The 22,499-nt window shown below is 34.7% G+C and overlaps 1 protein-coding gene across 1 annotated transcript; it reads right to left on the bottom strand.

Annotated features, from left to right (window-relative positions):
- Positions 1-14,747: 14,747 nt before the first annotated feature.
- LOC149544833 (uncharacterized) lies at positions 14,748-15,278 on the bottom strand. Its single transcript, XM_089796011.1, has 2 exons — positions 15,003-15,278; positions 14,748-14,927 (listed from the first exon to the last, which is right to left on the bottom strand). Exons 1-2 carry the CDS (start codon positions 15,276-15,278, stop codon positions 14,748-14,750), a joined length of 456 nt encoding a protein of 151 aa, XP_089652137.1.
- Positions 15,279-22,499: the final 7,221 nt, after the last annotated feature.

Consider the following 22,499-nt stretch of genomic DNA (forward strand, 5'->3'; position numbering starts at 1 on the left):
AAGAATACTTACAACTCGTGCTTGAAGTTTCGAAAAACCACCAGAGCCAAGCTTGTGTGTCCCGTGCTTTTCTAGTCTTGCCTTTGTTGCCTTTGATGTGTCAGGCAATCTATGAAAAGTTTGAAATATGTTAGATAATATAAATATAGAGGTTAATTAGTACATAATTACATTCTCAACAGTATCACATACCTTGGCGGTGTACTCTCTACTGGTGTAATTGTATTTTTCTTGTCAGCTTTATACTTTCCATCCAAAATCAGAGCCTGCCACTCAGCCTTAGGAACATAGGGCGGACGCTCGTACCTAGGGTTATCCCGTAAATTTTTTCTGTACTAGTCCCTAATATACTTCAAACATAAACCAGCTTTTTCAAGGAGCTTGTTTCTATCGAATGCACGAGGTCCAAAGAGTTGGGTCATGCTCTCTAGAAGATCATCCTTCAATTTTTTGTCTTGTTGATTCCACCTTTTAAGTAAAAAAAAACATGTTAGACTCATAACTGAAGTGAAGCTACCTTTAATATAGTTCAAGAAATGGATGAAAAAGAAAACTATTCTAGCAATGATATGAAATCAAAATAGTGGTTTGGGGTTTTAGTTAGGATATGATGTTCTACCAGGTACGCACGGTGGGCCTGAATATTCGCAAACACTCATCACCAAGTTTTTTCCAAAAAACATCATTCCCTACAAAACAATCATGGGATCATTAGTTGATGAAGAGTGATCAAAAACTAAATTACTATTATGTCACTATAGAATAATAACTTTAAAGTACCTGGAACTTTGGCTACTTTTAATGGAATGCCTTCATCGTCGTTGACGATCAATATGACATCCTTCACCGTTCCCATGCTAGGAACATAGGAACATCCAGGGAATGATGTTGCAGCTCCTATTACAAAAAGTTTCATAAGTTTCATAAGTTTAGATAAATTAACCTATTTCAGATAAATTATTGCAAAGAGAAATTTGGAGATATTTATTGCAAAGAGAAATGGGTTTTTTACTTTATCTACATTTGCAAGGATCACCCTCTTTTATTATTAGTTGTTCCAACAATCAACATCAACTAACTAATCAAGTCAATTCAAAAGAGACATCAATTCAACCATCTCCTTGCTCGTTGGGCATTAAGGGTTGCCCATATCCTAAAATGCTGAAAGTATCCTTGTACATACCAATAAAGTGGATAGCGATACAAAGATAGTTTAAAGCTCCGATCCCTTTGGTTCTTCATCATTAAATGACTAAATCTATTATTTCAAATTACATCTAAACACGTTATAAATTACAAATAAATTAAAGAAAAGTATTAAAAAAAAACAACAATTATGCTTACCGTAATCTCAAATGAAAAGAATGGAATCAAATTTGTAAAGGTATTTCACTATTTGTTTCTGTCTCTGTTGATTGGTGCCCACATTTGTGGCACTGCTCAATTCTATATTTCTAGCTGTAAGTAATCAAACTCGCCATTTTTTTTTTAAATATATTTTAACAGCAAGTGTTGGACAACATTAGTGACTTTGAAAGGGACTTCATTTCATATATTTTGTGGCAAAGGTGTTGTCTCTTGCCATTGTTTAACTTTACCTCATCTTTGTACCCTTCTGCTAGAGATTGTGCTATTTTGCAGCATACTTGTGAGATTGCGCACATGATAGATTTTTTAGCTAACCTATTAAAGAGGCTAAATCTTCAAAGAGAAAATAAATTCTAGGTCCCAGATTCAACTCTAATCTGTTCTACAGATTCTGTAATACATCCTGCCTTTAACCTTGGCATTTAATGCCTAATATCAACAGAACATTTTGTTGACTATTTTGTTTCTAAGTTCTAAAGCTTTTTTTTATTTTAAGCTTTCAAACATATCAGTTTCTCCTTTATGATTACATTCTGCTATTTGCAAACCAGGCACAGCTTCTCATTTGTGTTTCTGTTAGGGAATGTCATTTCATTTGTGTTTCTGTTTGGGATAAGTCATTTCATTTTGTTTCTGTTTGGGATAAATCATTTCATTTGCTACATTTTGAATATTTTAAATGTAAAAATGAAAGATATTGCAAATCAATTGTTCCTTTATTATACATTGACACCATGTGCATGACAAAAGAGAGAAAAAGAGGGATTTGTGTACCAGTAGATGGTGCAACAGTCGATGCTTGTAAACTGCGTGTTGTCGACTCAGCAGTCAGAAAGAGATTTGTGGTTGTCCTGGATGGAGGCAGTGTCATCATAGGATCTGAAGCTAAAGAATAAAATTGTTAGAGCATGCATAAATATAGAACGCGTGCATAAATTCAGTCTTAATTGCATGTATTGTCAATGATTATGATAATTCCTATCTATATTCAATGGAAAACACAAGTGGGGAATGGAACATGCGATCTACCTGAACCACCTGCAGCACCCTCATCATGGGAATCGGGCTCAAAATCACGCAAAAAACTCTGTAAAGACAACACATCCATATTTTAATTAATGGCATAAAAGAGCATAACATAAAAACTATTATCGAACTCTTGTTATAATTAAAAATTTCATTAATACTTACTTTTAAAGTTTCAGAGGTGTGCAACAATTCAGATGCCCTATTTTTTATTTCCTGAGTAGTAGGCTTAATGGTTCCCAAACGTATAATTTCTCTGCCAATTTTCTTTAGCAACTTTTTAATTGAACCGATCGGGTCATCGGTCTCTGCTAAATCAATATAAAATGGGTCCTCCTTAGGGGTGGACTGCTGAAGGAGTGCAGGTTCCTTTCCCTCCCTCCGACCACTGGCCCTCTGTGACAACAATAGTATTAGTATTATCAAAATTACTCCAAAACAATGAAGAAAAAAACATTAAAAAAATAACATTTTTCTTCTATCTAGTTTGCACAATTACAATGAGTTTTACCTACTCATGTGTAGATGAGCCGGGAACATCGCTAGCATCCCCTCCAGGCGGTTGCTCCATATTGTGCCCCTGTGTCAAAGATCAAGTATAAAAATGTTAGCCAAAAATGTATTGACTAAATGGTATGTTGGAATCATTGATTAGAAGTTGCTTTAATAGTATGTACCACCCCAATGATAGTAGCCTCATTTGTATCTATGCGGTTCAAATTGTAATGAATAAGAAGCTCTTCCCCTGCACGTATTGATTTTATTGCACAGATGAATACACGATTTCCCTCGAGCGCCTCAAATATGCAATTGGGTTGCTTTATAGTTGACCCGGGTTGTGTACTATTTATAAAACCCGCAATATTCCCTATTGCTTTTGGCCTTCCATCAATGTATATAGCCACACTTTTACTTTGATTATTGTCTTGTTGCTGTATATAATTTTCCGAGAGGGCATACCTACGCATACTTTTTTTATATTGAACAATATGCATCCAACTTTTGTAATCATAACATGGTCCAACATACTCCATCAATTCAGAAACTTTTTTGTAAGACACCTTTATGCCGTCCATAGAAAATAGGCCCAAACCATGTAATGATGATGGTGCTATGCGATATATCCTCTCGTTAACACAAAAATCAATGTTTATTGGAGGAAGTTCCTTGGGTACCCAATGTTTTTGTAGATGTTGGTACCTCAAGGGCACGTTGATGTCACCTTTCATCTCATCATCATAAGAACATGACCCCCCTTGAGCAAGGAAAAATTTCATGCGTTTATTGAATTTCCTTCTAGTCCTTTGACCTCTAGGTAATCTCCCTCTTCTAGATAAACTGCATGTCTCGCTTTCCTCTTCTATTCCTATATTTCCCTCACTCGAGGAAGACACTTCTGACAAATACCTATTCGCTGCTACCTGCAAATGGGAGAGATCTTAGAAGACATCAATCTTACTATTGATAAGTGTATTAAATAGACTGTCCATAAGGAGTATTGACTTATACCTGTCGATCCATGAGACTATGTGGGATGCTCCTGAAAGGGGTTCAGTTTCCTGCAAATGTAATTCAATTATCATGAGTATAATCACATCATAATCATAATCACATCCATCATAAGCATCACATAAAAATTAAAAACATTAAAAGGTACACAATATAACACTTAAATCAGGCTCACATTATAGATATTATTCTAGTTACAACTCCCTTTTATAGATATTTAATGAATTCCCTTTTCTAAACTAAACACTTACAAATGCTTTTGACCTGAAAGAAAATAAGGCTCAATACATTCATGCATCAATATGTGTTTTAAATAGTTTTATTTAATTAATTTAGATTAATAGTTAATTTAAATTAGCAGTATTCTATTCTATTTCTATTAGCATACCTCTAAATTTCATCATCATCATCCTCGTCGTCATCATCATCATCATCATCATCCTCGTCGTCATCATCATCATCCTCGTCATCATCATCATCATCCTCCTCGTCATCATCATCATCCTCACCATCATCATCGTCGTCGTTGTCGTCATCATCATCAACATCATCATCATCAACATCAACATCATCTTCATCTTCATCATCATCATCAGCAGCAACATCTACATCATCTTCTACTTCTTTGATATCTTCTTCTTCCATCGCATTATACTTTATTGGCCTTCCTCTCGGTTCATGTCTAACAACAAATGACCAACCCGGTTTATGTGGAACCTCTGAGTAAAATACCTGCTCACATTGGCTTGGAAGAACATAGGGCTCATCCCCAACTGGCTCAAACGACCTTGTATTAGCCATTGTAAATCCATTATCATGTTCAATAACAGTTCTATCAGGATCATTTGGATTAAGTCGTAGCCTGTACCATTTGACAACGAAGAGTACTAATTTGAAGGAACTAAAATCACAGTCTAGTATATCATCCAAAATGCCATAGTATCGATTTTCAAACTCTCGAGGATGTAAGTCGTTTCTAGATGAAATATTAGTCACTTGAAACACTGCAGTTATTCCTGAATCACAAGTTTTCTTCGTGTCATCCAACACTTTGACGCAAAATTTTTGACCATTACAGAACATAGCCTTGTGGTGTTTAACCTGCAATAATATGTGAAACATGTCAAAATTATTGTATCATGAGTTGATAAACATACGGGTGATTAATAAATTTGTGCATACCTAGAAATATCTTAAACCACATGCTAAATCTATTTCCCTTTGCGTAACATTGGAATCTCCATTACGATGAGCTTCTTTAACCAATGAAGATACACCTTCCCATGTTAATGTCCGACCAGAATGTTGACATCGTTCAATCCATACCGTCATCCAATCAAGATTGTTTGCAATATACAAATGTAGTGCATCCCACTCTCGAGCACCTTTCACTTTCCTCAATGTACCTTTCCCAATCAAGTACTCCCCTTCTAATTTTTTAAAAAGCTTGAGATCCCAAATCCGATCTACACGGATATTTGATGCAAACATAGGAAGATATTCAGTAATGTACACCATAGTCTGGTATACCATATATCCCTCTACCATAGAACCCTCAGGATGTGCTCTTTGTCGAACCAAAGCCTTCAAAGATTTCAAGTGCCTCTCAACCATCCACATTGACCTATTGTGTACAGGTCCACACAATTCAATCTCCTCAACTAGGTGTATGAGGTAGTGTTCCTGTGCATTGAAAAAAGTTGGAGGTAGACACTTTTGCATTTCACACAGTAAATGAGGAATTCTTCTCTTCCAATAGTTTATATCTTCTTTATGGATTTCTTTAGATGACAACCACCTACATTAAGAGATTCAAGTCACAAAAAATATATAGATACGAGACTTTACAAAATAATATACAATAGATTACATAGCAAGAAAATTAAATCACGAATATAATAAATATATACAACAAATTGAATAGATATTACTGCTTACCTCATGTATTTTCCAAGATCGTATATCACTTGTTTGATGTTATTGTTGAAGGGCTCTGGGAGAGATAGAGGAAGCACGTACTGCAGTAATTATAAACCAATCATTTCATTGTTTTCTAACATAACATAATGAACAGTACACGTAGTTTATGAATATATTGTAAATACAGAAGAGCATAACTTACCTTGATGAAAGTATGCCAATCATGTGTTTTGAGCTGTGGCCCAAATTCACTTTTTTTTGATATGAGATTGTTTATGTTCGCAGCAAATCCTGTGGGAAATCGAATTTTTCGTATGACTTCTTTTATGGCATCACTTTGTTGCTCCGTTAATAACCAAGGAAGGGAACTTATATTAATCTGATCTCTGTTGCTATTTGAGTGAATGAAATTCTTCAATGCATGATTGGATTCATGAATGTCATTACAAATTTTGACAATTTTTTCTTTGTCACGCCTTCCATCCAATATTTTCCACAATGTCTCTATTATATTCTTTCCAATATGCATAGAATCAAACAAATGCACAATTTGTAAGTGCTCGTAGTAGGGCAACCTACTAAATTGTCTGGGATAGCTTTTTAGTCCCTTTGGAAGGTTGTCAGTACTGCCTTGACAACCTTCACGATCATCAATTACACAATTAGTAAACAAAAATCACAATAGAAATATATAAATTACAAACATAAACCATTAGGTGGAATGACATTACCTCGACGATTAATTCTATTATATTCCAACTTCCATAGGCGAGGTGTCATTCTTCGTGGCTTTGATGTAGTCTCTTCTTTCCCATTGAAAAGATGTTTTTTCGTACTTTGATACTTATGATTCCTGTGGAGGAAGTGTCTACACTCATCAAACACCTGCTTTCTTAAACTTTTTGAATGACGAGATTTCATTTTTGGACCACAAACTAGACATGCAAATTTTCCCTTTGTTTGAAGACCTACAAGATAATGATATAATTGGATTATTAAATATGTTGATTTTTATACATTAATGAATTATCGTGCGCAACTTGAATTCACTATAACATACCACAAAAATGTGTTAGCCCTGGGGCATCATGTATTGTCCATGCAAGTATTGCATGGAATTGAAATTGTCTTTGTCCTATTGATCTAGACACGTCATACATAGTGACACCGTTCCATAACTCCACCAACTCGTCGATAAGAGGCTCAATATATACATTCATATCTTTAACTTGATATTTACCTACTTGAATGAACAGTAACATTACATAATTATTGTGACCGTTTTACTGTAAGATTTGTAAGTACATGTAAATTAATAACTATCAAATGATAAGATACCTGGAACAATCATTGCCAACATAATGTGCTCCCTCTTTATTGACATCCACGGAGGAATGTTATTGTTGATAACAAAAATAGGCCACACCGAGTAAACAGATCTCATCTCTCCAAATGGATTGACACCATCCGCTGCCAATGAAAGCATGAGATTACGAGGTTCTTCTTTGAAGTGTTGCCACTTTTCCTCTATGTGCATAAATGCCGAACCATTTGCAGGGATTCGAATAATGTCATCTCGACTTCTATTGCGTGCATGATAATCCATAAATTGAGCCAAGCTACTACACCTGAATAATTGTCGCATCCGTGGAATAATGGGGATGTAACGAAGAACCTTTTGAGGCACCTTTTTTGTTAGTCAATCTGTTCGATATCTACTCATATGACATACAGGGCATTGTGTTGCAAATTCATGTTCTTTATAATATATAATATGATCTTTGGGACAAGCATGTATTGCTTGATACTCCATTCCAATATCTTTCATAATAGTAGATAATTCTCGATATGAGCGAGGTAGAATATTTGATGATGGTAACAGAAACTCGCCTATCAATCTACAGGAAAAAATATAAGTTGTTAATATAAACAATATTAGTGGTACATTATTCACCCTTTGTTAACTATAAAGACATATATGACATACCTTAACATACGTGACATAGTTATGTTGGATAAACCACTCATAACCTTCAAGTTCAACAACAACAATACAGCAGAGAGAAGAGTTTTTTGGGAGTCTTTATATAGGGGCTCGTATGCCTTCTCAAGTAGAGGTACATCGAGGCTATCATCATCATCATCATCAGATACGCTTGGACTAAATGTGTCATGGATCAATGTATTTATACCATCATATTCAATTGTGTTTTCTAGCGCATGATCGTCATCTTCCATGGGATCATTGTCTTCACCTTGGATATTTGCACCTCCATGTTCCTCCACTTCAAAAACTATATTCTTCGAATTGTTGTGGTTCATATCATGTACTTCCCTGGGGAGATCAACCTATATAAAATTGATTAACATAAATAAACCATGATCATCAACTCATCATCAAGTGATTTCATATGTATATAAATTGTTAAAATGATATAATGAACGAATTACCAGTGGATGATAGTCATGCCCCCCTTCAATGTGACCATTCTCCCTACAATGTCTCTTAGCTGTTTTGATTAGCAGTCTTCTACGATTTAAGACCTTACAAATTTTGCAAGGACAATAACATTTTCATCACCTTTTCTTCTCAAGTTAGACCACAATCTAGAGATTGTCTCCCTATTTTGTTCTTCACTTATATTATCTGACATGATCGTTCTTTGCAGAAGCAAAAATTGGGTTATGAAAAATTCGGTCTACAACTTTCACAAAATAAGCAAAACTGTCAAAAGTACAAAAATCTTCTTAGACGTAGCTAAATACTTTAATATTTTAAAAAATACTTTCTTTGACTTTATTCCTAAGACATTTAATCCAATCACCTTTTATAAGATTCAATCAATCGCTCTAGGCAAATTTCTGGATAAGATTATTTGTAAAACTTTGACCAACCGCCTGAAGGTCTTATTTCAAGAGACCTTACAACATTAAGCCACTAAAAAATATGCAATTTTCATACCCAAGCGCGTGGCTATATAACTCGTGCAACGGCCTTCTTGCTTAGCTGTAGAAACTCTCCAGCAATCAAATCATACAAGCTACAAGGCCTAACAGCAATTTCAAAACATATAAGCTAAAAGTCTAGTTAAAATATACATTAGATTAAAAAATATGCAATTTTCATACATGAGTGTGCGGCTATATAACTCGTGCAACGGCCTTCTTGCTTAGCTGTAGAAGCTCTCCAGCAATCAAATCATACAAGCTACAAGGCCTAACAACAATTTCAAAACATATAAGCTACAAGGCAAGACATATTATATGACATGGCAAAAGGAAAAAAATTTACAAGTGTTAGCAAGACATATTAAATGACATCATAGTGCTAGAGAGATCACAATTATATGAGTCTAGATTTTGATTGTAGTCTTTCAAAATTGTGTATGGACTATGGTAGTATACGCATTACATAAAGACCATTGTTATGATAGATTATAACATTTTCATTTCTATTTTATGCATGTGAAGAGGAGGATATTGCAAATTGGAGCAGTAGGAGGTCCTCCACACTATCTGGTTAAAGATAGATCTATTTGGTGGGGGCTTTCCTATAATGGTAAACCTTTGGCTTTAACACAGAGTTGTTTAGCCAAGGCTTGGAACTTAAAGGGGATCTCGTTGATACAGGACATTATGGATGGTGGGCAGCTAAGGGAGTGGGAGGATATCAAATACAGATTTAACATTCCTGACTCGCAGAAAAAGACATATACCCTTATTAAGAAAGCAATGCTTAGTTGTAAGCAAAAAGAATTGTTAGATGCTAATGGATCCTTAAAGAAGATTAAATGGATTAATGGTAATCTATTGTCAGAAAGTACTACCAAAAATGTTTATCTCTGTATGAAAAATGACTCCTCTCTCATAGCCAGGGTGTCTCAGTGTTGGGGGAAAATTAAGCCTTTTTCTATTTGGTCTTTTTTCTTTGAATACATGTCGAAAAGTAAAGCAGAGCCAAAAAAAAAACTTTGTTTCAAGTGGTTGCTCTTATTTAAGAAGTTAGCTCTTGGGAAAGTCCTTTCATCAATTGGTCTTGCTCGTGTGTGTTGTAATATGTGTAATGTTCATGAGTCTTTTGAGTACCTATTTTTTGAATGTTTATATGCACGTAAGATATGGTCTATTTTTTTGGGGTCTCCATGTAAGTAGAACTGTATTAATAGTTTTTCCTAGTCAGAGATCCTTGTTGGATATGTGGATAGATTTGATTCTAAATTCAATAGTTTTTGGTTTGTTCTGACTATTGAGGTGTTATGGATTCTATGGAAGGACAGGAATAAAGAAATCTTTCAAGCTGAGAGGAGTAAGCTTACTGAGTTTAATTTTAAACTCACCCATTTTAATATTATGTCACAAGTATCATTGGTTCTTCAAATCAAAAGATCAGACTTTATGAGGCTAATCGGTGAAGGGTACTTAATGATAAAGAAAGATCAAGTTCAAGCTGCAAACTATGTTTCAGGATTCCAATCCTTCTTGGCTCCAACAGAAATGGATGAATTGAACAAATATATTAGTGAATGTCAATTGCAAGATGTCCCTCAAACTGAGCTTCCTCAAACAGGTTGGGAAAATATGTATAATCAAGAGGAGGATCAGGTTGATGTTGTTCAATTTGGTTGGGGAGCTGATCAACAATCTGGTGGAGGTTTAGTCCATAATCATGAAGAGCAGGGACTAGTGTAGCATGATGGTTGGAATACAATGCCCAATCAAGATAATAGACAGAGTGAAGCTAATCAAGTGGCTCACGCAGAGGTGTCCAACGTCAAGGATGGATGGGGTCAATTTCAATAGTGAATTTTCAGATTATAAATTTGCTAATATTTGTAATGAAAATGGATTTTAGTCTAAGTATAGCTAGTTAAAAAGAACTGATACCGTCACCCCCTAATTTTGTAATTGTATATATTCAAGGGGGTGTGAAAAGTCCTTTTTTTTTTCTTTTCGGAACTCTGAACTCGTGATGTAGATATTTATTAAACTGTCTTAATAGAAAATATATATATTATTATTATTGATAAATAGTTAGAATAATAAAATTACTAAAAATAATAATAACTCTAAAAATAAAAATAAAAATAAAAGTGAAAATATATGAACTTCAGGATTGAAAAAATTGATTGGCGAAATTAATAAAAGAGAGATGAAAACAAAGAGGGAAACTTAGATTTTAAATGAAGGTTTTGTATTTAAGAGTAATAAAAGTTTTAAGTCTTCAAATGTCGGCCATTATTTCTGAGCTACATTATTTCAAGACTAAGATTCGGTTGCCATTCTATTTAATGACTTTTTTGAAAGCCAATTTTTCCAATTGCTGACGAGTGATTATTTTACAGGAAGAAAACCGAACAGACTGTGAAAACCACGAATAAATCATAATACAATTATTCGCCAATAATTGTTTCTGTAAAAATGCTTAATTTTGGCTGGATAGATGCTGCAAAACTGTATTCCTAAAGGCCATATCACCTGGATTAGAAAAGGTAGTTCAAATTAGAAACCACAAAATTTAACAGCGGATATCTGTTGTTTGATTATTTTTTCTTGACGAAGCTTATCTAGATGAGCAATTTGCAACTAAAAAGTTCAGACCCACAGTGGAAAAGGTGCGATCTTTGTGAAATAGAAGAGGAAACTTGGAAACATACATTCATTCTACATAAAATTTAGATTTCAAACAAAGAAGAAACATTTACTGTAGCATCACATTGCACAAAGAACAAAATCAGGAAATAACTCTCTTAAGAATTTCAAAGAGGGTAATGGCAGTTGCAAAGGAGATAATGAAAAGAGTTGTCTTCTTAGAGAGTATGCACTGAAATGGTTCAACTCATAAATCTCTAGGAAGCGCACTTTGAAAGAGGTTGAAGAGGAAGCAAATAGCATGCAAAATGCAGAGCAAGATCACATGAGGAAGAGGGCAAGAAGGGATATAGATGATGGTAGCTCTCACTTTAAAGAGGTTAGCAAGATCTAATGTTCTTTTTTGTAAACATCTTCTAAATGCAATCACCACTAAATGTATTGTTCATATTTATAAAAGAATGAATACTAAATATGTAAGAAATATCTCCTCCATATGAATACCTATTTTACTTCTAAAATTGCTAAAAAGTTATAGTGTCCTTTATTCCATGAATATTTTTATTGTGCTTGTAAGCACTACAGAATCTAAGTGGTCGCCCATACAGTTTCCAATTACAGGTGGACGACAAGTGGGCAACACAACATTTTCCCCTCCATGATTGCCTTTGATTCTAGCTATTTGAGATAAAATATTGGTTTTTGACATGATACAATTTGCATCTCAGCTGTTAAAAAGTGGGAGACGCTCTTATATGCCGTTGAGGATGAACCGACAAAGGACAAGCTCTGACTTCCCATTGGGTAATTTTGGTGCATTTCAATCAGCTACTTAATAATTCAATCAAATAAATTATTTATTTATTATATTTAATACATTTAGGCTAAATACATGGGTGAGAGGTCATAAATTGAAATCTTATAGGAAACATGTATGCACGTCTTCTTTGTAACACAGTTAAATAGTTCTTTTGAGAAGTACCGAATATGCTTATATTGCTGTAAGTTTCTATAAATCCATGTATACATTACTTGATATCATAGATTATAACAGAAGTATTTTCTTTCTTTCTTTTGATTTTAGTTATCAAGAAACCAATGGAAACAGAGAAGCAGGGGGTTTTGTTGGCATATGAACTTCTAGTGTCGCAACAATCTGGAGTGGCAACTCGTAAGATATTAGAGCATGTGGAGCAGTTCCAGTCATTTTCTGAAGGAAAATCTTCAACTCATTTAAACTCAAATGATGATTATCAAATTTCATCAAGATCTCTAGAACCTTTGGCTTTGACAATTAAAGGTACATCTTCCTCAAGATTTTTGGGCATGTATCAAATTTTAAATCTAAATTTATGTGACAATTTTGTAATTCATTTTTTCAATCCAATTGTAACTATATTGTAAACTGTTAATAGCTCAATTACAAGCCTATAATCTAAAAAAAAAACATCAATTCTAGTAGAGCTCTAAATCAAATACATTAATATATAATAATTCAAATATACCTTCTCACACATTGTTCGAATAGACTCCATTGTTCTCCAATCCTTCAAGACCTTGTACATAATTGTATTGTTTCAACATTAAATACTAACTTAAAATGACATGAAAGAAAAATATTGTTGATTGATGACACAAAGAAGATAGAAAAATAATACTAATCATAATAAACAGACAATGATAACATGCCGGCAATAATACTTAATGTGATTTTTTAAATATCAACACACTAAAAAACCTCCATTTTACATCTGAAAGTATATTTAACAAGCAATAAATTTTCATTTAATTTTTTCCTACATTTGAACAGTTTATATTTTATTTATTTTCTAATAATTGCTTCTCATTTGTTCCATAGAAAACACAATACCAGTATCAAGTTCAAACGGACTCTCTACATTAAATATTGCAACACCTTCATTTTGTATTAGTCATTGCAACATCTGCCTTGGACCTATTGGAGCATCATCTAGTATCACTAATGTTGTTGAAAGTATTCCAATAGTTCCAAAAGAGATGAAATGCTTTCGAATGTGTTTATCAGATGTATATGGGGTTCTTGAAAAGACAAAAGGTTTTCGAATGTGTTTATCAGAGGTATGTAAGGTTAATAATGGACTATGTCCCTAATTTTCCCCCTTTCTCAAATTCAAAACCCCCGTTTTGTCAAATTTGTCCCTTGAGCAAGACCATGACTACACAGGGGTTGCAAAGATCTTGAAGAAATATGACAAGACAACGGGAGGCGTGTTACGACAGCCATTCATCTAGGAGGTTCTACAACAGCCATTCTTCACCACAGAGCTTCTCTCCAATCTCGTCAAGAAATGTGAAGAAAAACCCTCGAATTTGAGCAATGTCGCATGCTAGAGAGCATTGTGCGTCCGTGAAGCATCCAAGGAAGCATTTTTATAGAGCGTGAGCTCACAGCAATCCTCTCAGTGATTCACACTTTCCTGTACCTCTCTGTTTGGCTCAATTCGATTATGCTGACCATTTCCCTTCATATTTCTTTGAAAAACATCTCCAAGACAACAAATCTCTAGCGCCTAACCCTAATGGTGAAGCTCAAGAAGAACACGAAGTCTCGAACTCTAAGGATTTGAAACCAGTGAACACATGTTCTGCCTCAACTGGTCAAGAAAAGAAAATTTGGTTTGCAGATATTGGTTGCGGCTTTGGTGGGCTTTTGGTGCAGCTTTCACCCATTTTCCCATCGACCTTGATGATAGGCATGGAGCTCCGTGACAAGGTAAGCGAGTATGTTAAAGAAAGAATTTTGGCTTTGCGAAAAGCGAATCTGGGCCATTATGATAATATCTCTGTAGTGTCCCTACTGAGTTTGTTTCCAGAGCATATAAAAAGGAAAAAGGAGGAGAAAGAAGCAGCAGAAACTTTTCCATACCTTGGGTGCTTGATTTGGCGATTCAAAGGCAGTGATAATTCTCGGCGGCAGCGGAGCTCGATTCGGCGACAGCAGATAATGAGCAATGCGCCTTTTTTTTTTTGCCTTATAGCCCGACGACGTCGCAATTGCGATGTCGTCGGGCTATAAGGCAAAAAAAAAGCCAAATGCAAATTGACGTCAAAAATTAACGTCGCAAAACACTCCCAAATCTATTAGTGTCAACCTTGATAGTGTGAGCCTTACTAAAGCCTTACTAATTCCCTCTTGTATCATATGGATTCTTTTAGATATTACATCCAAAGAAGCAGCCACGCTTGCCTTCCTCTTCTTTGGCTGCCTTGTTGATGGTGTACATGGATTATTTCTAGTGGATGTAGTTGACTGGAGGAAATTTCCATCTACATTAGTAGCAACATTTGCATGCATATTAAAAATCCGCTTCCTCATCCAGATCAATGGCATGAGCAAAAAGGTTACCATCTTCAATATCTTGCATCGTTGTAGCTATGTCTCCTTTTGCCATGTCATTCCCAACAATGGCTGCTAGGTCATCAAAATAGTTGAATGGCGACCTCTTGTACACTTTTGTAGTCCTAAATTCCTTTCTCTACACATTTTCATACAAATTAATTAGATGTTTGTCAAACATTAGAAATTCAAAAACCTTTGAAGAGTAGTTTACCTTCAATAGTTCATCCCATACACTATCCTTAGCATCCATGCATTGTGTTGTCTCATTCCAAGGAAAGCCACTTGTATTTCGTAACTCTTTCATTACTCTATAGCTCGTCTTCCATGTTTTCAACTTGTTCTTGAAGTTCCCTTTTCCAAGATTCAACTTGAAATCTTCGTTGAATCCTTTTTCTATGGCAGTCCATGCTTCTTTTTGAAAACCTCCTTCACCTTTTCTTCCCAAGTGAACTTGTTCTAGGAGAAAATCTAGGAGTTTTTGCTCCATCTCTCTAGTCCATATCACTTTTGGACTTCTAGAAGAACTAACAGTCAGGGTAGAAATGGGGGGAGCAATGGGTGTAGCAATGGGGGGGCATATAAACCTCTTCATGTATGTTGGTCATTAGATTGGTGAAAGACATTTTTATCTCTTAGATAAGTAGTTGTTATATTGCTGCAAAACTTCAAATAATTAATGAATAGTTAGTAAAAGTGTACAATAATAGTATGAAGCAACATCACAATTAAGTACAAGCAATATATTAGTACAAAGAATTGATTGCTAGTTTGTTGAAAGTGATGATATGAATTGTCAAAATAATATAATGTAGCATCATATAGTTTTGAATACATGATATATATGAATGTGTGTGCATAATAAGATCCAAAAAAATATGTAAATAAGATGTGAATGAAGTAATGATGTGAGGGCAACAAATATAGCTAACTGGAACTAAGAATTTTTCATACAACTCACATAGTTGAATGGAAGAAAGTGGTAATCATTAGTTTGTTGCAACCTGAAGTGACAATCCATTAATGATAGGACATTTTAGTATATTTTAGATTATTCTTTGCATATCAAACAAATCTATTGAAAACAACCGATTTTTTTGTCATACTACACGTATTGAACTGTTATTACACACAAACAAAAAATTATGGTAGAATGTTTAACATTTGGATTTTGAACTTAAAGAAGGGTTGATGAGTAATTTCAATTTTGTTAAACAATGCAAATTTATAAAAATCTAAATAATTAATTAGCATGAATGGTAACTCCTAGAAAAGTTATCAAACGAAATATCATGCTGGTTCTTGGAAAATCTTCATACCACTCATCTACAAAAATTGGCCAAGAATTTATGTTTCTAAGAAGGTAGACGTGTGACACTAGTATGTATAAAACAATTGCTATGGAAAAACAATTTTCATGAACTTAAGCCATCTTTATGGAGTACTAATTTGAGCATTTGATGATTGAACTCAAATCCAATCTGGTCTTGCATTTTAGTAACAACCACCATCTACATAGCCTCATAGATCATGTCCAATGCAAGGTATGAGCAATGGGCATTCAATAAGCCAGAAAAATGTTGTCAAAACTTATTTTTATGGTAAAAAAAATTTTTGACCTAGAGCAAGATTTCTTTAATAAATTTCAAACTAGTGGACTACATCCCATACACACACCTAAAAAGTTAAATAAATGGTTAATAAGTAACTAAACAAATATGCAATATGAAGTTCAACTTCTAGAGCACATTGGGCTCTTGATCACTTTCAAATACATGTAGGGTGATGCAAAGGACTTAAACTTGTGTCAAATGCAAGCAATTTGCCTATATTTATTACCTGAGTTGACATGCACCAACAAGAAAGGGTCAAAAATACAAAAATCTATGTGTAAATCATGCAAAAATGTTATGGATACAATCACACCTCATGTTCACTTTGGACTTTCCTAAGTGTATCTAAACTTGTACTCCAACAGAGCATGACAATGTGAAAAGATAAAGCAATTGCTATGATGATAACCTATGTTCAAGCCCAACTCTGTATGCTTCTAATGGATGCTATGGGAATGTCAGCCCACAAATTATTTCTTTTTAATCCAAAACCTGTAAAACACATTTGGAAAATCAATTCATCAACATATTCTCAGACCGAATGGAACTAGAAGATTAGCCTACTGAAATTGATGATATTAATTGTCAAACTTGAAATGTCTATGTGAATAAAAACAATTGCGATTAATATATTAATGCAAAGAATTGATTGCTAACTTGTTGTACTTTGAATAATGAAAATTTCAAGACACACATCAAAATTAATATAAACAAATAAATAATAGTAGGCTGATAGAAGACTTACATAGTTGAATGAAAAAAATTATTGCATTATTTCATAACCTAACAAACAAATTTGGAAAAATAATTCATCAATATATTCTCAAATCGAATGCAACTAGAAGATTAACGTATTGAAAGTGATGATATGAATTGTTAGAATAATACAATGTAGCATCATATTTGGAGTATTCTATCTACTCAAAATTAAAGTGTTTATGTGAGTAAATACAACTAATGTCAAGATCTATAGTCCTCCCACATCCTTCATGCTATTTCATCTCAAAAATAATCCAAATCATCTCTATCTCGCTGAGTCATCCCATAAGTCTCAAGATTTGGCACATTTATCCCATCACGATCATCATCCTCTTCAATTTCCATATCAGTTGGAACATTGTCCTCTATCGTAATGTAATTGTGTAGTATGCAACATGCTAACACAATGTTTGTTTGAGTCATGATATGATAGGAAAACATTGCTTCAAAATACAAAAATACCAAATGTGCGCTCAATCACATTACTAAGTAAGGAGTGTCGATGGTTAAATAAATTGTGTGCATTGTGGATTGGGTTTTCTCTAGAAAACTCTTTCAAGTGGTACTACATACATTGATAAGGGGCAAGAAATCTAGGAACATTTTGATAGCTAGCATCAACTAAATAGAATTTTTCTATACAAAGAAACAAGAAGTTATAGATTGGAAATAGCATGAAAACTATGATTAACAATAATGACTATATTAATGATTAAAAATATATTTCAATATACCAAGGGGAACTAGTAGTGGATCTGCTCTTGACAGAGTTGATGAAAGAATGTGACTATCTGTAGCTGACCCTTCCCAACTAGCAAGAACATATTGAAACTTATAATCAAAAAAAAAAACATCCATTACATTATGTGACAAGTTTCCTTTTCTATCATGGTATTTTTCTTGGTTGTCCACATCAATGATGACTAGTATATGAGTTCCATCGATTGCTCCAATGTAATCTTATTATAACAATATATTGTTGTCAAATTCGTAGCAATATGCTAAAGATTCAAGAAACAAAATATTTTATTGGGAGATTTACCTTAAAGTACGAATCAAAACGATCCTTCCCAACTATTTCTAAAGGAGTAGTCAGAGAAGGGGGCAAAATGTAATTGTTATGGACTGATATGATAGCCTTCAAGACCTTTATGAAGTAGTGACTCACTGTCTCTCCTGAGCAACCAAAGTTATGGTCAATCTTACAATTCCTTAGATTGTGGCCAAGCGTATGGAGGAACATGACTATTTGTTCTTCCAATTTCAATGTTTATTGTATCTTTAATGCTTGCTTTCTCTTTTAGAATATTAGCGAGTTTGAAGAAATCTCCTCTACTCATGCATATTTGGTCATGGCAATGTGTCTCATTGGAATATATAATACGTTTATAGAAAGGACGAGAAGCTCTTCTTCTCTTATGCCTACTTAATCTAGCTTCTTTAGGAGATGCTACTATGAATATTTCTTGGGTGGCAAGCAAAATAGAAAATACACGCAAGAGGGTGATCTTCCTAACAACGCTTCCCTAAACTTCTATATCATTAGCAGGATGCATTGGATGATTTGTAACCACAAATTGGAGTTATTGTTTGATAGTCCCACCTAAGGTTAGGGTGCACATTATTTAGGTTTGACATTTTCCTATCTAGCCACAAGATGATTGACTGACAAGAAACACACAAAAAATCATTGCAAATAGTTGTGCACGAAAGTAAAACATACTTGATATGTAGAGTCTTATTCTAATTGAAAACTATGGGGAGCACTGCACAAGTCTTCAAGATATTTTTAGACATTATATCAAATCTAAATATTTCAAGACATTTAAAATCTTTCATTTCATTAACCAACTCTACTTTCAAGGAAGAAGATAAACAACAATTGCATACCCATCTCCCAACAAAAGGGTACACCTACCTAACCAAAGAAAGTATAATAATCTTTTTTATCAACTAATCAGAAGTTTGTTAAAGGTTAAGGTTTCCTAAAAGTCTATTCTTGAAATATAAGAGCCTATCTATTAGAGTAAATTATTATTATTTACGTTTTACTTAAGTTTACTTAAGATAAATGCATTCATTTATTAGCTGTCATCTAGGAGTTAGCATACTTTTATGTATTGACTTGTTGACAACACATAAGTTTGTGTATGTGTTGTCAACACCATGTCATACTTATCCTCTCACCTACTTGGAGGGTAATCCACTTTTTGTGGATGTATGCTTAGTTTTCATGCTTAATATCTCCTAGCTCCTTCTAGCTTTTTCTAGAAGCTTCCTAGAGGCCTTTATAAATAGGCTCTTCTATTGTATTTTTATATCATTCATATCATATTGTATAGCAATTCATTTCTCATTGTTGCAATATTTTTTTCTCAGTCCATTTAGTTTCTCCAAGCTCTACCCTTCCTCCTTTGGTTTCTCTTCAGTAGGTTATTTGCATGCAGGTGATCTTGGCGAGCTGTGAAGTTGGCTTTCATCAACTTCTGCATGGTATTAGAGCCTCCTTGCTACTTCCTAGTTTGAAAGATTTTTGAAGCCACAATTCAGAGACACGAACCCTAGTTTGTTTGTGATTTTTTTCTTCAATCGAAAGGAAGTGCATTTTTTCGAAGCACTTTCAACCTAAACAGATTCTAGCATCGAGTTCAGAAGGCCCATTATAGTCAAGATTCATATAAAATTTTTGATTTTTGGCTATTGTAGCGTTAGGGAAAAAATTTTCCACTTGGAGGCTGTATGGACAAGTTTTTTACATTTATTGCAAAAAAATTACAAAAATTGTAGGGCCGCTTGGCGGCAACCATGGCCCCACCATCGTGCAATCAGCGCTCGGCTCGAGTGTCGTCATTGCCAGTAGCGCAACTACGGTACAGCTGGAACCCAGTCACCGCTTCACGGCCTTCACCGCCCAGCCAGCTTGCCACCCACCTCCAATGGCACCACCCCTAATAGTAGCTCAACTAGTTGTAGCAACCAACGTGCCACCCCTACAACCACCCTACCACCTAGGGCCTACCAACACACATGGGGCAATTAGTGCATGTCACGTGGCACAGGTGCCACATTGGCACCTACCACATGGCTACCACATCAGCAAGTACTACCACGTAGATGTCATGTGGTAGTCTTTTTTTTTTCATGACGGCCCCTTGGCCATTAATTTTAATTGGGTGAAATGTTGACATCAACATGATGTTAGCACTACATCAGCATCCTACAAGCCCTCTAGGGTCCTTTTTGACCTACTTACAATTTTTTGGCCATAACTTGAGCATACGAAGGTCTTTTCTGATCTAAAAGAAGCTTCAAAAAATTGGTTCCAAGATAGAGACATTGGTGTAGGTATCATTTAGTTTTGATACAATTTAGTTTCCTATTTTTGTAGTCAAAGTTGGATGTTATATTTTTCACTTCGGTAAACATATCTTGTGCATCCCATCTTCAATTTTTGAAAACATTATATTTTTGGAACGCTGGTTCTATCTACTTTTCAAAAATGCTATCATTTCCTTCAGATTCTACCCCATGCTCTTTCTATCATGCTTTTGACATTTTTTCTCTATGGTGGATATCTTGGATGTTGCAGGTCCGAGGATCATTTTCATGCCATGGGATATTTTGTTTTGGGTTGTACTATCTATTGTATCAACTTTTTTCTCTTTTTGATCATTGTTGCTATCATTTGTAAGCATTTTTATGTAAACACACTAAGATAAAGTGCCACTCTTGCATTTCGAGATCTTGAATATTGTTTTGAGATAGTTGTACTCACACTATGTTATAAAGTGCCACGGGGGGATAGTTGTATGCCTCTTTTGTGCCCTCTTCATTTTTTTCCCATGATGTGTTGGTGACACGTGCCTTTATAGGTGTTTGTACCTCTTACTCTCTCTCACTATTTTTGGTTCTTTCTACAGAGGATTTTGGCCCATCTTTTCAGTTGCCTATCACCTTACCTTGTCTACATTAAGTGGGGGTTATTCTTTTTTTTCTAATGCTTCCTTTATTTGATGATTCGATAGAGTGAGCTATGGTATCTAATCCTATATATTAGGCAATTGTAGTGGTTGGCTACCTATGCATTTCGGTGAGATGGATCATCTACCATGTAGACACTCTTGGTTTGTGCTTCTATTTTTGTGGAGGATCTTCAGATCAGCAATTTCATTTTGATAGAGTTTGTAGCTTCTTCATGCTTCAGTGATGTTCTTCATGATCTTCTTATTCCTATTTTTTTGGACATTCCTCTAGTTGGAGGCTTCTTCAGTCCTTCACTAGGTTTTCTGCTATCTCTTTTTGGAGATGGGTGTTCTCCTTTGTCTCTGGTTTATAGAGATTGCATTGCATTTCTTATGCATTTGTTCATGGGTACCTAACATGGCCTTGTTTCCAGGACCCATTATGCATTTTATCTTAGTTTTTGTGATCTTAAGTACATTCTCCTAAGTTGCACTTAAGGCGAGGGAGGGGCTCTTAGAGTAAATTATTATTATTTACGCTTTACTTAAGTTTACTTAGGATAAATGCATTCATTCATTAGTTGTAATCTAGGAGTTAGCATACTTTTATGTATTGACTTGTTGACAACACAAAGTTTTTGTACATGTTTTCAACACCTTATCATACTTATCCTCTCACCTACTCGAAGGGTAATCCACTTTTCATGGACGTATTTTTAGTTGTCATGCTTATCTCCTAGCTCCTTCTAGATTTTTCGAGAAGCTTCCTAGAGGCCTTTATAAACAGGCTCTCCTATTGTATTTTCATATCATTCATATCATATTCTATAGCAATTCATTTTTCATTGTTGCAATATTTTTCTCTCAGTTTGTTTAGTTTCTCCAAGCTCTACCCTTCCTCCTTTGGTTTCTCTTCAGTAGGTTATTTTCATGCAGGTGATCTTGGCAAGTTGTGAAGTTGGCTTTCATCAACTTCTACACTATCATTCCATTTTTAAAATAACCTTTTAAATTAACTTGCAGCTGGGCCCAATATCCAATGCAAAAGTAGCATATTGAATCATTTTCATTGAAAGAGACTTTGCACACAACCAAAGAAAAGCAGCGAAGACATCATTTCAAACAAGCACATAATCCACCTTTCTTTAACACCCTTTGAACCCATTGAGAATGAGATACTAAGAAGACAACATAAACTACAATATACACACTAAAATTGCAATAGCATAGAAAGAGAAGGCCTGAAATGAAATTTGTTTGGATATCTACTTAAGATGGTGAAGTTGGTACACATTGCTCATGTGGGTATTTCCAGTGTGAAGGTGTGCATTGTTTATAGTAGGAACTACAAATGATTGAAATTTCCCTTGTTAACTA

The sequence above is a fragment of the Cupressus sempervirens genome, chromosome 8 (assembly GCF_028749045.1).
Source record: "Cupressus sempervirens isolate cs-2001-9-10 chromosome 8, ASM2874904v1, whole genome shotgun sequence".
In the NCBI taxonomy this organism is placed as follows: Eukaryota; Viridiplantae; Streptophyta; class Pinopsida; order Cupressales; family Cupressaceae; genus Cupressus; species Cupressus sempervirens.

Coding starts and splice junctions, on each gene's coding strand:
- LOC149544833 (XM_089796011.1), bottom strand. CDS start 15,278: ATGGAGCAAAAACTCCTAGATTTTCTCCTAGAACAAGTTCACTTGGGA. Junction 14,928..15,002: donor TATGGGATGAACTATTGAAG/GTAAACTACTCT, acceptor GAAAATGTGTAG/AGAAAGGAATTTAGGACTAC.